At 31.5% G+C, this 18,588-nt stretch overlaps 1 protein-coding gene across 1 annotated transcript; it reads right to left on the bottom strand.

Annotated features, from left to right (window-relative positions):
• Nucleotides 1–5,751: 5,751 nt before the first annotated feature.
• Nucleotides 5,752–17,129, bottom strand: LOC132757883 (hemagglutinin/amebocyte aggregation factor-like). Its single transcript, XM_060749380.1, has 6 exons — nt 16,947–17,129; nt 15,290–15,355; nt 13,464–13,686; nt 12,778–12,909; nt 11,759–11,882; nt 5,752–7,664 (listed from the first exon to the last, which is right to left on the bottom strand). The coding sequence occupies exons 2-6, from the start codon at nt 15,302–15,304 to the stop codon at nt 7,604–7,606; spliced, it is 555 nt and encodes a 184-aa protein (XP_060605363.1). The 5' UTR covers nt 15,305–15,355; nt 16,947–17,129; the 3' UTR covers nt 5,752–7,603.
• Nucleotides 17,130–18,588: the final 1,459 nt, after the last annotated feature.

Below are 18,588 nucleotides of genomic sequence, written 5' to 3'. Positions count from 1 at the left end.
GTTTCTTTACGTATTTTCTTCTGTTCCTTATTCGGAGTTGAATAAGGAATAAGGAACTGGTTCCCTATTCCTTATTCGACTTTAACATTTAAAAAAAAAAGAATTATGTAGATGCTTTATTTCATGATTTTAATGATTGATCCTTGCAATTCTTATGCAGATTGATCAAAAATAACTGCAACTGCTGTCTTTCTTTACGTAATTACTTCTGTTCCTTATTCGGAATCGAATGAACCTGAACATTTTTTTCCAAAATATTTTTCATGCAGATGCTTTATTTCATGATTTTAATGATTGATTCTTGCAATTCTTATGCAGATTTATCAAAAATAACTGCAACTGGTGTCTTTCTTTACGTATTTCCTTCTGTTCCTTATTCGGAGTTGAATAAGGAATAAGGAACTGGTTTCCTATTCCTTATTCGACTTTAACAATTTTTTTTTTATATAAATGCTTTACTTCATGATGTAAATGATTGATCCTTGCAATTCTTATGCAGATTTATCAAAAATAACTGCAACTGCTGTCTTTCTTTACGTAATTACTTCTGTTCCTTATTCGGAGTCGAATGAACCTTAACATTTTTTTCAAAATATTTTTATGCTAATGCTTTATTTCATGATTTTTATGATTAATCCTTGCAATTCTAATGCAGATTTATCATAAATAACTGCAACTGGTGTCTTTCTTAACGTATTTCCTTCTGTTCCTTATTCGGAGTTGAATAAGGAATAAGGAACTGGTTCCCTATTCCTTATTCGACTTTAACATTTTTTTCAAAAAAAAAAATATGTAGATGCTTTATTTCATGATTTTAATGATTGATCCTTGCAATTCTTATGCAGATTTATCAAAAATAACTGCAACTGCTGTCTTTCTTTACGTAATAACTTCTGTTCCTTATTCGGAGTCGAATGAACCTGAACATTTTTTTTTTACAAAATACTTTTTATGCAGATGCTTTATTTCATGATTTTTATTATTGATCCTTGCAATTCTAATGCAGATTTATAAAAAAATAACTGCAACTGGTGTCTTTCTTTACGTATTTCCTTCTGTTCCTTATTCGGAGTTGAATAAGGAATAAGGAACTGGTTCCCTATTCCTTATTCGACTTTAACATTTTTTTCAAAAAAAATATGTAGATGCTTTATTTCACGGTTTTAATGATTGATCCTTGCAATTCTAATGCAGATTTATCAATAATAATTGCAACTGCTGTCTTTCTTTACGTAATAACTTCTGTTCCTTATTCGGAGTCGAATGAACCTGAACATATTTTTTCCAAAATATTTTTATGCTAATGCTTTATTTCATGATTCTTATGATTGATCCTTGCAATTCTAATGCAGATTTATAAAAAATAAATGCAACTGGTGTCTTTCTTTACGTATTTCCTTCTGTTCCTTATTCAGAGTTGAATAAGGAATAAGGAACTGGTTCCCTATTCCTTATTCGACTTTAACATATTTTTCAAAAAACATTATGTAGATGCTTTATTTCATGATTTTAATGATTGATTCTTGCAATTCTTATGCAAATTTATCAAAAATAACTGCAACTGCTGTCTTTCTTTACGTAATTACTTCTGTTCCTTATTCGGAGTCGAATGAACCTGAACATTTTTTTTTCCAAAATATTTTCATGGAGATGCTTTATTTCATGATTTTTATGATTGATCCTTGCAATTCTAATGCAAATTTATCAAAAATAACTGCAACTGGTGTTTTTCTTTACATATTTTCTTCTGTTCCTTATTCGGAGTTGAATAAGGAATAAGGAACTGGTTCCCTATTCCGTATTCGACTTTAACATTTTTTTTTCAAAAAAATTATGTAGATGCTTTACTTCATGATTTTAATGATTGATTCTTGCAATTCTTATGCAAATTTATCAAAAATAACTGCAACTGATGTCTTTCTTTACTTATTTTCTTCTGTTCCGTATTCGGAGTTGAATAAGAAATAAGGAACTGGTTCCATATTCCTTTATTCGACTTTAACAATTAACAATTTTTTTTTTAACTCATGTTCTATATACGAAAAAACAAATAAGATCAGAAATAAGACCTAAGAACATTATTCAATTTTAACACAAATATAATAAATTCAATTGCAAGTATGCCTTTAAATTTACAGTGAATATAATTATATATAATAGATACCTTGAACCAAATTACATAATACAGAAATATTAAAACAATAAACTATGCAACTAAGTAATGTAAAAACTAAATCTTTTAGATATTAAATCTTATTCAATGTAATACAAAAAAGAAAATAAAAGGAAACTGAGTACCTAAAATATCCATTATTCAGACAATACTTAACATTTAATTAACAAAATATAATAAGTAGAAATTCTAATATATTCCATAATGAATATTATAAATGATTGAAAACAAATTCTATAGCAATTCAATAAATAGTGCATAATATAATCATACAGACAACTGGATGTCAATTTCAAATATTAACGCATTATTACCATTACATAGATATCACTAAAAAAAATAATATACGAGAAGATAGATAAGAAAAGGAACTATGATATCCCTATATTCCAATATGATCAACTATATACATATATATATATGATAGATAACTATTATTATTGCAATGCAATATTTCTAGATTCTATATGAGAATACCATAATGCAATAATCTCAATATATATATAGCAGATATAAATTAAATCAATATAATATTAGGCTACTAGAGAGCTGTATAAATACCATATTACGATAATTTCATTATCTGTTACCTTACTATCAGGAGTGATTGAAATAGAGAAAAGGAACTAGAGAATTCCCTATATCCTGTATCATCGACTATATTTTTATCCAATGTATTTTAGCGATACCTTTATGCTCCAATAGAATAGTTAGAATAAAGAGTATATATTATATTATATAATAATAATAACTAATAATACAGTGACTAGATTACCCTTAATTTGATTTTGATAGTCAAGAGACATAATATACACACTAATACCTTATTACGAGGAAGAGACAAATATCCAAATATTATACTATTAATTCGAGGAATAGAGAATACTATCATGTACAATTAATATACATATATATATATTAGTATGATATACTGACGTGATCTGAACATCGTTCGTGAGAAAAAACGTGCTACCGTTCGCTAGTTCAACTAAACATTTTATCGAACGATGAACATACTAATTTAAAGGCATCATCATATTTGTCATAATAATTATCATCATCGTCTTCATCATCACAACCACCATAGTCATCAGTGCGTCATCATTGTCACCATTCTTACAATCATCATAATCATGGTCGGTCAATCATCAACATAATCATGGTCAGTCAATCATCATCATAATCATGGTCTGTCAATCATCATCATAATCATGGTCAGTCAATCATCATCATAATCATGGTCTGTCAATCATCATCATAATCATGGTCGGTCAATCATCAACATAATCATGGTCAGTCAATCATCATCATAATCATGGTCTGTCAATCATCATCATAATCATGGTCAGTCAATCATCATCATAATCATGGTCAGTCAATCATCAACATAATCATGGTCAGTCAATCATCAACATAATCATGGTCAGTCAATCATCATCAAAATCATGGTCAGTCAATCATCATCTTAATCATGGTCGGTCAATCATCAACATAATCATGGTCAGTCAATCATCATCATAATCATGGTCAGTCAGTCAATCATCATCATCATAATCATGGTCAGTCAATCATCATTATAATCATGGTCAGTCAATCATCATCATAATCATGGTCAGTCCATCATCATCATTTTAAGTATGTCATGAAAATTCGTTATTATCACCAGTACATCTTAATCATCACTAACAGTTTATCATCAAATCATCACAATCGTCATCATCAGAACATTATCACAACTGTCATCATCATAATGATCGGTAACATCATGATAATCATCATCATCATCATTATCATCAACATCTGTACATCATCACCATCAACAATACCACTATATATATTGAAAAACTCCTATACATTATAATAGGACATCATATTTAAGCTAGTAAAGATTATGATATACATACTTTTCTTATGTACTTAAGGTAGACCATGGGTGATGAAATCGGCAATTATCGACAAATTACGTGTTAGTACGTGTTATTTCGTAAGTAAACGTAGAGCCGTTTGATAGTTTCCGTTTATTTCGGTTAACCTTGGACTAAATACTGCTGCTCCCGATTTTACATTAACATTGCAGACATAGGACTTCGTATTTTTGAAATTGATGCACGTTGTTGACAAATAAAGCTTCGTATTTAACGAATATAGCTCTGGGGAGCTATATTCGTTACATCGCAACAGAAGAGCAGTATTCATCGAGAGATTTATGCAGCGTAGCCGCTTTCGGCCTTGAGCTTTTGAAAAACAATTCTGTGTTGTTTCAAACTAAGCATTTCAGTAATTTTACTAATTCAGTAACTTTACTAATGTACGTACATATACTGAGCGGACCGGTAGATTAGCGGTACCAAGGGGGTTCTTTACTGTTGTATGTTTTTCATCGATTCCACCATGATTTGACAATTTTATAAAACGATTTTTCTAAAAGTAACATATTTCATCTTTAGAAAAGCAGGAGGCCGCTTTAACGGCTAGTTTTAAGTTTAACTTCTTATTCATATAAGAGGTCTGTGGCGAAAAGAAAAATAAATTAAATCAAGGAGAACTTCTACTACGCGGTTTTAGCAGACTGTGGAATTTTTGAAAATGTATATCGATGCAAACGAAAATAAAGTCTTTTTCGGTAAAATTATTATTGAAAATATGTCTGACAATCATAATCAATTTAAAAATGCACGCCGATGTACAATTGTAAACAAATCTTAATTAATGTCAACCGGTTTCGGTTTTTACAACCAAATAATAAGTACATGTACTGTTATAAATCTACTTAATTTAGGCGAACCTTTAGTCGATATATTGGAATAAACTTAGTTCAACAACTGCCAGTATTAAATTACTATTTGCTTACATATTTATTTGACGAAATACCGCTCCGTTCCATTGTGTGCGAGTTTGGCGGAAAGGATTGCTCTCGACGATTTGTTGAATAATGATTTTCATTAAGAATGTTATTAGAAACAAGTAGCAAGTTTTGTCTTTCGTGCAAACTAAACTTCTCAGAGAACGAGATGTATGTTCTATATATGCTTCTTCTTTACTATAATTCTTGAGTGTTCATAGTTTAAACATTAATAAGTAGAAAATATTTGTTTAGACTTAAGATCGAGCTTTTTTTCCCTTCCGTACCCTCTTTATATATGATCGCCAATTAGTTGTAATTCTCTCTCTTTTTTTCGTCGTTTGTTGTATTTTCATTACTTATCTTACTCTTTCTAGGCGTAATTATGTAATTATTTCATGTTAGTAACTAGTGTACTTGTACGTGTTGTTACATTATAATTTGCTTTATTTTTACAATTCACGGGAAAGAAATCTACATAAGTCTTTGACTTCCATTTTAATCCTGTTTATATAATGTCGTTGTATCATAATTGTATATGTTTGTATTATATGAAATAAATACTGTTTAAACCAATTTGAAACTATACTACTCCTGGAGGATTCCATAAATCTGTATGTCGCCACTTTTCAAAAGTAGTGGCGCGAAAGGGCAAGAAGTGGGGTGAAGAGCCGAGTTGCGTGTTGTCAAATTTTCAGCATTCGTGGGAAAAAATAAAAAGAACTGTAAATTCTAAAAAGTTAGAATGCAATCCTTTTATTCATTAATAAGCTCAGGATAAGTACATACATAAAGTGGCAAACATTGAGACATATTATTTTCAGTACACAACTTTTCATAACTCTCAAAAATTTCTGATTAATCTCTTATAAAATAAAGTTTTGTAAAATCAAAAATTTACTACATGCAGTATATGCCTGATGTTAAAGGATCGTGTACAGAAAAGGGCAGATTTACAACTCTTTTGCATTTACTAAAATATGTTGACTTTAAGATGCTATTATGCTACCATGAAAACATAAAATACAAAATATGTGATGTTCAATGTCTATTTGCTTTTAAAATATTCATTCATAATACTGCACGTGTGTAACGTTGCTTATAATTGGATAATCCTGACGTTTACATAATCTACAAACACGGCTGCTGTCAATTCATTTTTGTTTGTTACGTCGCTTTTCATTGGTTATATAATTTATAACAACGGATGCAGTAAATTCATTTTTGTTTGTTACGTCGCTTTTCATTGGTTATATAATTTATATACACGGCTGCAGTCAATTCACAGAGTAGTTTCAATTTTTCTCAATAAAGGAAATTTGCTGTATAAAAATAATGTACATTGCTACAACATTATACTTATTATGGCGAAACAAACAAAGCAATACATATTGTTTGGCAATATTGACCTTAGACTGATAAATTTTCGGATGTTTTTCGTTAGGTTCCTTAATAAGTTATGATTTGCACATTGGCTTTAAATGATATTATAATTCTTGTTATTTCAATCAATAATTACGTCCCGATGGCCTAGTGGTAAGTACAATGGAATTGTAATCACATGTTTGCAAGTAAGAATCTCCCGAATAACTCTTTTTTTCAAATTTTCTTAACAATTTACTGGTATTTCTTTCTTTTTAAAGATATATGCAGCATGAGTGGGTGAATTCTATGTACTTGTTTAATTCCTCGCATATATAATCATTTTAAGTTCATAACCTTAATAAACATATGAATATATAATATTTCATTAATTGTTTTACATTGGTTGATTCGCATGCAAGTGGTCATGTTTCACAAAACAATAATGATGAAAATACACAATGTAATAAAATGTAAATAAAAATAGTTTCAACATGATTTGAAATTACCAACTTCAGTTGAAAAGTCTATCACTGAGGCTAGCAATGAGTGTTACACTATTAGATTTTAGCTTCTGAATCCGATAATTTCAGACGAATGATCGTTGAGTACGCAAATGTCTCGGGCCAATATTGCCAAACGATAACTTGAATATAAGTAAAGCAGGGCAACACAATTGAATAAAGATTAAAGGCACATTCAACCTCAGAAATGAATCTTTTTTCTTTTGTAGAAAGTGCAAACATGTGTTTTTAAGATGCTGTAATAATGGACTTATTATATGCTTTTAACATGAAGCAAATAGTGCTGAATTTAAAATGATTAAAGGTAACAAAATGTAAACAAAAAGATATTTTGGCTACCTTACTAGAATGCCAAATTAACTTTAACCGTACTAATTATCAAAACCCAAAAGAAACAAAGTTTGGTTCAGTACTATTGACAATAAGTAAAAAACGGTTTAATAGGCACCAAAACGTATAATGTTTAAGAAAATAAATCCATTGTCAAGGCTTAATGGGCCTTAAAGCATGTTATGACAATTACAAGTATATGTAAAATGTCAGTCTCTGATGTACAAACGGAAAGAAGAAAAAATGTTGCATTTAGAAAGAATATTAAAGGAGTACATGCAAGTAATTTTGTTCACTGAAATTCAAAGTTAATTCGTTGTAATTCAAGGTGCATTCCCCTGTAATTCCCTGTAATTCAGGTGTCTCTGTCGATCACAGCCGATCCTTCTTAATGCGAATAGGTTCACACGTCATGTACCTGTAAAGGCGGTCTCTGGAAAGATTAAGAAAAAATGGAATAAAAAAGAATAAGTATAAGAAACATGATGAGGCATAAATGATCTTGTCACTTCAAATATCAACTAATTTCTGAAGAAAATAAGGTAACAGTAAAATGCTTTAAGTACTGAATGTAATACGGTCCATTAAAAACAATGAAAAAAATGAACGACACATTCCTGAGGGATATCTTTTCATTTGTCAGAACGATCAAATTGTATAAAACTTTCTCAGAATTCAAACAAAATAAAATATTTAAGAATAAGCAAAATATATATTACTCTAAAACACTTCATCAAATATTTTAATTATTACTACTTGTAAATATGCTGAGTGTATCAATAAAACTTGAAAACTTGAAACTTGTAGACATATTGAATCGGTTAACATCGGCTTATTTCGGGTAAAATCGTAATAAAATTAATCCCGCTCTCGTCTTTTCATATTGCCTACTTCTTGAGATTGAGGTTTTCCATTATATCCATTCGGAACTGCTTCGGCTATTATCTATAATAACCTCGGAAACAATACGGATTGAAAGTAGTTCTACCACGTGGTTTCAGATGTAAACAGAAACAGAGATAATGTTAAACGAATGTATATATTTGACACCTAATGTCTGTTCCGACACTCTTTTGCTTGAAAATATGTCTGACAACAATTTGTAATTTAAATATGCCCACTGATATTCAATTTTAAACAAATCCGACTAAATGTTAACAGGTTGGTTTTTTGTACTTTCGGTTTCTACAACCATAATAATAAAAATAAATAAATAATGTATTGTTTGCTTTTGTACCTATGAATTCACTTATTTTAGGTGGACTTTTACTACATTTATTGGAAATAAACTTGTCAACAACTCCCATCATTAAATTACTATTTGTTTACATCTTTAGTTTCTTAGCGTAGGTTAGACCGAAATACCGCATCCGTTCTGTGTATTCATACTATTGTGTTCGAGGTCCTTATCCGAAGACTGACGGAAAGGGTCGAGTAGTTGCGATTGCCATTATATCGTCATTATTTGGAAACTAAAATGGTGGCTTCAGTATTTATCGAATGTTAGGTAAGTACATACACAATGTAATATTCCTACAAAAATGAGATAAACGAAAACTTAGGTCATTGATATTTTTTTTTTCCAAAGAATTTAAAGGAAAAACAAATGTTTATGTGTTTAAAAATCATAAATCTATATCAATTATCAATATGTTTTCAATGTCATTAAGTAAAAGTTATCCCCAAAATTACATTCATATATGTACATTGGTAAAAAATTTCTGTGCAAATTTAATATGAATTATTTTTTTCAACATAGTCTATTAAACAAATTATTATAAAAACGACAGAAGTTTATCTATGTATTTGGAATTAAACTTTCGTCATGACTTCTCATTAAGTGACATACAATTACAGAATTAAGTGCTTGGAATAATCTTACGCAAACACAGAAATATTTATTTAATATATCAGAATTTGCAAGAACAAACATCAACTGCACCCATAATCTCCTGCCAATTTATTATCTTGTTAGGTCGACAAAAACTGCCAAATCCACACGAGTTAACATTCATTTTGCTGCTTGCCATTCCACCTATTGAATTCCAACTGAATTGGAATATTTTTTTTATTAATTGCAAGCAGCTCAATGTATGTTTACTCTGGTGGATTTGGAAGTTCCGTTGACACAAAATGTCGACCTCGCAATTTTAATGTTATTTTTTAGGTTTAATATTTCATTTATTGTAAATGAAGAAAGATTGGTCAATATTTACAGAAAGATAATATCTGTTGTACTATGTTTGCACGTAAATATATGAAAATGTGTTTTATTTGACACCCAAGTGACGAATGCCCCCGAAAAGGTTTCTTAAGCATGCAGGTATTATGAAAAGAAAAGAGAATGAAAGTATATATTTGTTGAATATTGTTCTGTTCTTGATAGCATAAACCTTCAAAATATAAGTGTGACCTTGACCTTTGAAGAAGGGACGTGGTTCCTGGACGCGACAAAATGTTGTTATGAGACAGACATGTGTGCCAAATTATTTCAAAATCACTCAATGCATGACAAAGTTACAGTCTGGACATGATTGTTGTGTAAGTGGGGACACACGGACAGACGGACATGAACCTTAGCCGCTACACATTGTCTTGATATGGTAGACATTTGTGCCAAGTTATTTTAAAATCCTACTATGCATGACAAAGTTACAGTCCGGACATCAATGTGTATCTTCAAACTCTTCTCGAGAGAATGAGTACCTTCAAACTATAAATGTGACATTGACCTTAAAGGTAGGGACATATGGGTCTTTGTCGCTACACATCGTCTTGATGTGGTAGACATTCATGCCTAGTTATTTTAAAATCCTTCCATGCATGACAAAGTTACACCCCGGACACGAATGTGTGTACCTATAAACTCTAATTGTGATAAAGTGAAACTTCAAAATGATATTGTGACCTTGACATTTGAGGTAGAGACGTAACTCTTGGACGCGACACATCGTCTTGATGTGATAGACATTTATGCCTAGTTATTTTAAAATCATTCAATGCATGACAAAGTTACAGTCAGGACACGAATTAAATTAAGTGGGGACGCACATATGGACGGACAGACGGAAAAGGTAGGGACGTAATTCTTGGACGCGACACATCATCTTGATGTGGTGGACATTTGTGCCAAGTTATTTCAAAATCCCTCCATGTATGACAAAGTTACAGTCCGGACACGAATTAAGTGGGGACGCACAGACGGATGGACAGACAGACGGACGAGGTAGGGACGTAATTCTTGAACGCGACAAATCGTCTTGATGTGGTAGACATTTGTGCTAAGTTATTTCAAAATCCCTCCATGTATCACAAAGTTACAGTCCGGACACGAATTAAGTGGGGACGCACAGACAGACAGACGGACAGAGGGTGCAATTTAATAATGCCTCCCTTCGGGAGCATAAAAATACAAGAGCAAAATTTTGACCGATCGGGAAATACGCTACGGCGAGTTAAATATTCTAACACTGTTAGATCTATTTAAACATAATTTTATAGTTAAGTCCAAGGAATTAAAAAAACACTCTACCTTCGGCTTAATGAGGGACCCGGACATGTCATCATTCATGTCCTTAAAGGTTTTCGTATGCCAAAAAGTGATCTAAAGCTTTTGAATACAGTTATTCACTGAATGATACTAAATATGTATGCAAGACAACTTTGCGATGTTTTTTTTTCAAGTGCTTAAAAGGAAATTTACTGAAAAAGAGAAAGGTAGCAGGCCACAATTTTGGTATTTGCAAAGTTAATCAATAGACTTTGTGGTGTAGTTAAAGCGTAATCAAAGCTACATGAGAACTTGAGATATGTCTTACTTGCCGGAAAAGGTAAAGCTAGTACGGACACGCAATCAGACGTTCTAACTGTCTAAAAGTTTTATGTGGTACCCCTTTGTTCTTCTTGGCCACATAAAACCATACTAACCATTAAAAGCATTTTTGGCTGAGTCAAAGCATTTAATTTATACACTTTACATACATTTAATAGAACAGTTCTAAAGGTTATTGTAATTAATGTTGGGGCGTGCTTAATAACTATAAGTTGGAGGCGTCTTACTTAAAAACTATTTTAACTTGAAGGCTTGCTTCTTTAATTGATATCAACTCGGAGTCGTGTAACTTTAAATGATTTGAACTTAGAGGTGTGCTGCTTTATATGATTTCAACTATTTTAACTTGTAGGCGTGGTACTTTAAATGTTTTCAACTATTTCAACTTGAAGGTGTGCTGCTTTTAAAAGATTTAACTTTGAAGCGTACTGCTTTATATGATTTCAGCTCGGATGCCTTCTGTTTTAAATGATTTCAACTTTGGGAGTGTTGCTTTAAATGATTTCAACTTGGAGGCGTGTTGCTTTAAATGATTTCAACTTCGAGGCATGCTGTTGTAAATGATTTCAACTTAGAGGTGTGCTTGAAATGAATACAACTTGGAGGCTTGCTGCTTTAAATGACTTAAACTTAAAGGCGTGTTGCTTTAAATGATTTCAAGTTAGAGGCGTGTTGCTTTTAGTGATTTAACTTACTCTTTTTGATTACTATGAATTGAGTTGATGCCTGTCATAACTCGGTTAGGTTCGACATTAAAGTTCTGCTTGTTATCCCAGTCGTTGGTCCAGGGAGTATGGTTACATCCAGCTAAGTAAATTCCTGAAGAATAAATAAAATTATACTATTACCTGGTGTGACGGACATACATTGTGTAATTTAAACATTAATGATAGAGTATTTGTTGAGCGTCTGGATTCCTTGGACTAATCCGTACTGATACAATTCATAGAAAAAAGTGATGTTTTGCTGATTCCTATAAATTCCCATACAAGACGTATCTTTATAAAGATATTCGGCCGATGTAAACCTGCTAAGGTAATTTCGTTTTTTTTTAATAGATAAAGAAATGTTAGCTCAGCCCATGTTTAATAATGACAGTAATAACGTGTCCCTATTCTGAATTGCTGAAAATACTATTACCACGACATTTGACATGACATTTAATGGTTTAATTAAGTTATGTTCCTACAAATGAAACTGTCTTGTTTCGGTAACTGTACCTTTCACTGGCGTATTTATGTACAAACTAATATCTGCTTCATTAATATGCATAGGTACATGTATAAGAATCATGAGATTCAAATCAAGATTTAAATCAATTGTACACATCAATAATCTTAATATCACGAAAACTGAAATGAGAGTACCAGAAAAATCCAGAGTTTGTATGTGGTGTCTTTCAGTATTTTTTATGCACATGAGTTTTCATGAGTGTTACTGGTGGTCTCGTTATTTTAGACAAAACTTATAAAATTCTATTTATATCTCATTTTAGAATGGCAAATGAGATTCCCTGATTTCAAAATGACCGATGGACATTCTACCTCTATTCAATTCTTTCCTGTATATTTTACAGGAAGTCAAATCGTTCTCAGACGAACCTTTTTGGTTGAGAGGCGCACAAAATAACCGAGATGCCATCTTCCAGTTTCGAAGTAAGCAAAACACTGAAAGCGGTTACAAAACTTTATGATTAAAACGTAACAAAATCTACCTTTCATGTTACAACATTTGACCTTCCATCTCCTGTCTTCATGGCGATTGTGGTGGTCACTTTGAAATCCACCTATGTACCCATTACCGGAGCATTGAAATATCATCTGTTTGTCCCAGTCGTTTATATACCCTGAAATATACAATTTTAAATACATAATGAGCATATTGACACTATTTTGATCTCTTTAGTTCAGAAAAAAATGATAGTAAAATTCACAACCTCATTGCCTGATACATATACACTTAAAGCGAATACAACAGAAACATATTCACTTAGTTTTTCAAAGTTTTTAAGAACGGAAACCAACGTAAGATAATTTTAATACAAACAAAAATATAATAGACTTACTGATGACGAAATTCCTTTTTGTACAAATACGCATTAAAACGCAGGCATAAAACGCAACAATGGGAGAATGATCACATCGCAGAAATAAGATACGCAGAAATTGAAAACCCCTTATTTTAAGAAGAATCTCTGTATATTAAGCACGCAGAAATAAGTACTTATACGGTAGTGGGTAACTAGAAATAAGATTGAAGATTTGTTATCAACATACTGGGTGTAAATTTTGGATCCCGACGCAAGACTACGCCAGACGGCATGCTATCACAAAAACTCACATCTGATCACTTTCAGCTTAAAAATAAGCCAAACAAGTAAATCAAGAAAGCATAAAATACCTGTCCAATAGCACGATGGCGTCAGACCAGCAACATTAATTGGAAAATTTCGACAACTCATGTGGAATACACGATCTTCTCGATGATTGCTGTGTACACTCGAGACACGGGATATGAACTGGTTACGACTAGCACATTCGAATTTCATATGTCCGTCGTAATCGTTGACAATTGTGCAACCGCCAGTGTAAATCATACAAGCCACAATCAGAAGTTCCTTTATCTGTGAAAATTATAACAATTGTTAACATCATGAAGTTCTTAACATTCCGGCATTTTCCGTAAATCTAGGATATGTACTTAATGATAGATAATTGGCAAGGTGTTTCAAATACCGAATCGCAAGCTTTTTTATTTCTCGAAGGTTTAGCTAAGTAAAGATTTTGAAATATTTTGCTTTTCAAAAAATCTTGAAAATATTTCACACTCCTTGGTAATTTTTAAGAGTTCTACAGCTAAGTATTATAAATAAAGTACACTGAAGAAAAATATTCGAATATATTGGAAATTAAGCGTCTAAAAGACACATTATCGAATCCAGCATACACCGTCCAACGCACTTTGGGTTCCGACCGCAAAGTTCTGAAGATGCCAACTAAGTCCTGCTTATATACTGACTACTGACTTATTTTCGATCTGCAACCTTAAAATATTAAGGTTCAACATGGCCGTTTATACTTAGATACACCACTGTGCAATTTTATAATCTTGCTCAGTGCAATATAAATTCAGCTTTAACAGTCATTAAATATGTATGTATTGCTTATAAATTGTAAGTTGTAAATGTTTTATCAATTTTACATCTTTAAAAATTACAAAATTATGACTTTATAACAAAATACTTAATTTGTAAATGTACATACATATATTCCTTAAATAACAGATGCTGCGTAATGCTTTCTGTTGAGTTTTGGTACCATATTGAACAACAGATTTAAAATTGATCGGAATGTAATAAATTACATAAATTATCATGTCTTATTTTCAAACAATTCAATTTCTGTTTAATGACTTGTAACAAGTAAGTTAGAGGCAACATCAATCACGGTCAAGTTGAGTGAGGAATACAGTTGTAAATTCATTTCAACCTTATTTCACAATTTTCGAATTTTCTAAATATTTGGACCACTTGTCATCGCTTAAAGAAACGTATACAAATTGTTTGCAGATTTATTTTTTATCTAACATTTTCCAAAACCAACTGGTCGATCGCATTTATAACAGTTTTGTGAAATTAATACATATTAAACTTGACAATGAATAAATTAGCACACAATGTCACTTTCAATAATGTGTTATCTAATGTATTATTACACTCAATACCCCTCAACATATATAATTTAAAGATCTCACTTTAAAGTCTCTATTCTATGAGACATATACATAATCAAATGCAAAAAGCAATCCTTAGATATAACGAAATAAAATAATATATCGTCCGACTTACTCTTAGTTAACTTTACTACATGAAGTTACTTTACAATATCACTAAAATTAATTGTTCATGGATTAAAAATGGATTAATTTTATGATGATTCCAAAGTGCGGTCGTTTGTCAAATGTTAAACAATGCATATCTGTGTATCAAAAACTGCCCTCAAAGTGTAATGGACCCCAAAGTGAGGTGTACCAAGGCTTATTTTATTTTCTTATTAACATATGTCGGCGATCTAAAAGATTGATTTAGGCAACTTATATGGAGAAGATCTAATCGCTTAAAATAATAAAATTTCCCCAAAAATGTTGTGTTAGCATTACAGTAAAATGAATAAAAACTAATAAATCATAAAATACACAATCAAAGATTTATTTGAAATAGTTCTTACCCACATTAGATACATTTCAGTCGTTGATTTCTTGCTTTTGACGTTTGACGAGAAGATATTTTTTCTCTGTAAATGTGAAAGTATATATATATATATATATATATATATATATATATATATATATATATATATATATATATATATATATATATATATATATATATATATATATATATATATATATATAACAAATTGCAGGAACTTTTTTTTATTTTCATGTGATGTGTCTATGTTAATCACTGAAAACCATTAAAATATATATGCACCGTTGATATTACAATTCCGTAAAGTTCCTTTTCTACCTTTATATCATTTAAAAAAGGTGTGGTCGAGTGGTTAAAGTGTTGAGTTCAAACCACTGCTCCTCACCGCTGTAGGTTCGGAACCCGCCGGGGACTTTGTATTCAAGTATGTGAGGAATCTATACAGCAAGCTTACGGAACGTTGGTGGCTCTACCTGGGTGCCCGTTAGTGCCGGAAATAAATCACGGAGTGGCACCTTAGTTCATACTTAAAAGTAAAGCATGAAAGTCGCCACGGACCTTGAAAGTGTGGTGCGGCGTTAATCTTAACAAAAAAAACAACAACAAAAAACAAACAAAAAAAACTAAAACAAAAAAATGAATAAAGAAGTTAGTTGACTTCACGACACTAGCCCGCCAAGTCTACACATCTAAGTTTATATATTTTTACAATACTCTACTAAGTTCGTTTTACTTTTCTTAAAGCAAGAAATGAAACGCGTTCAGCTTAATTTAATTCAACTGTATAGTTGCATGATATAGTAAAGTAACATATGCTCGGCCAATCTTATGCTCGGTCAATTCTGTTTATATTTGTTGTATTTTGAATGCAAGTTTGAAGTGGAATGTAATGCATAAAAGAAATAAAGATCATCACATACGTAATTCTGTCGTTAAACCATATGCAGAGTCGGTGCAATATCTTGTACGAAAAAATTAATAACTCGTCGTTGTTTTACATTAAATATATCTTTTATAATACTGTCATTTGTAACGTCGCTTTTTGGGATAATCGTAAAGTTTATATGGACTATACACGAGGCTGCTGTCAATTAATGAAAAAAATAATCATTTTTGTCTTTAATACCATTAGGTTGCTGATTTTTTATAAATTCTTTAAAGTTTGATTCTATATATAGATGGTTATACACAACAACCTATTTATATAGCTATATAACATTCTTTATACCTAATAATACACACATTTATTTATATTAACGAGAATGCATTAGATTTATATAATTGCTATTGTCCTAATGTGCTGTAATTAGTATATAAATAACACATGGGTTTGTGGGTAACAGTATAAATATCATCCCAAGGAAAATACTGTTACCCGAGGCGTAGCCGAGGGTAACAGTATTATTACGAGGGATGATATTTTTACTGTTACTCACAAACCCATGTGTTATTTATTTTATTACCCCGAACAAATACTGTGATTTATCTGAATTTGTAAACTAAATCTAACTGTAACAAAAATAAACCAAGAGAAGCAATAACTGAACTGCTCTTACCTGTGAACTGTAGGTCTACTTAAGAAGCTGTTTTTCTTTTATTCTTTAAGCAAGTGATGATATTTACCAGTCATAAACAAACAATAAGCTGTTTTATTTAGAAAACAAAACACTAACCCATTTATAAGGTTATGATCTGTGAAATCTGATCCTTCTGTATCCAGAATATTCTTGGCATGGTTTTTGACAAAGCGCATTTACAAAATAACGATGACACCCTACACATGTCTGTTCACCAACTCTATCTGTAACGTTTCACTAGTTAAAATTGTTAAATAATCATTTGTTGCATGCTTAAATCCTCTGCATGTTCCATTTTGACACAAAATTACATTTTGTATTCACATTACTTTACAATTACTTCCGTTGAAAACGGATGTTTACTTTTTGACTATTCAACAATAAGATATTTTATACACGAAAAGAACTCTAGGGTGCAAAGAACTAAATTTTATGAGAGTAATAGTTACTTTGGTGATGCCCTAGGCCCTATTGTCGAAAATTATAATGAATCGAGAGAAAAAATGGCGGCCATTTTATTTCATTGTATTTAGAAAATAGACCACGTGACCAGATTTTATACTGTTAAAAATACTGTTACCTATGTAACAGTACAAAATTCCTAGTCACGTGGTACACTTGCATTAACAGTAAGAATAACTCCCTGAGGCCTATGGGAAATTAACATTACGAAAAAGTGAGGGGTAATAATATATAAATAACACATGGGTTTGTGGGTAACAGTAAAAATATCATCCCGAGGAAAATACTACGCCGAGGGTAACAGTATTTATACGAGGGATGATATTTTTACTGTTACCCACAAACCCATGTGTTATTTATTTTATTACCCCGAACAAATACTGTGATGATCTGAATTTGTCAACTAAATCTAACTGTACATAACAAAAATAAAACAAGAGAAGCAATAACTAAACTGTCCTTACCTTGCAAGTTTTAAGTGCACTGTAGGCCTACTTGAGAAGCTGTTTTTCTTTTATTCTTTAGACAAGTGATGATATCTACCAGTCATAAACATAAAATAAGCTGTGTTTTATTCAGAAAACAAAACACTAACCCATTTATAAGGTTATTATCTGTGAAATCTGATCCTTCTGCATCCAGAATATTCTTCGCATGGTTTTTGACAAAGTGCATTTAGAAAATAACGATGATATCCTACAGATGTCTGTCCACCAACTCTATCTGTAACGTTTCACTGGTTAAAATTGTTAAATTATCCTTTGTTGCATGCTTTAATTGTCTGCATGTTCCAGTTTGACACAAAATTATTTGCATTACAATTACTTCCGTTGAAAAGGGTCTCTCTTATGGCCATCAATCGCTACAGTGATTGTGGGCCATAAACCGCTGAGTACTAGAACACTAAATCTGTGTATTTTCTTCCTCGGTCCGCCTATCATACAGCTTATTACGGTACGTTTAAAAAATATTGTAGAACTCTATCAAATGGAAAAAAATCTTTAAAACATTACATATAAAGAACAGTGGTGAACGTAACGAATGGTTGTCCAGCCAGACTTATTATGATAATTCGTATATAATTGCTTCTTATAGTCCCGTGTAAAAAACTTAAAAGTTATAGACTGTCTATTTGCTTGTGGACAGCGACATATGGCCCCATGTAAAAACTGAAACGACTTTAGAAATAGGCTATATATTTCTCTTGTAGGTAGCCACGTATGGCCCCGTGTAAAAAGCTTAAATCTCCGCAGTACTGGACTGTCTATTCGTCTGT

Source organism: Ruditapes philippinarum, unplaced genomic scaffold, assembly GCF_026571515.1.
Source record: "Ruditapes philippinarum isolate M1 unplaced genomic scaffold, ASM2657151v2 ctg9272_1_1_1_1, whole genome shotgun sequence".
In the NCBI taxonomy this organism is placed as follows: Eukaryota; Metazoa; Mollusca; class Bivalvia; order Venerida; family Veneridae; genus Ruditapes; species Ruditapes philippinarum.
Note: the sequence above shows the minus strand (reverse complement) of the source record. Positions and strands in the feature narration are given on the sequence as shown.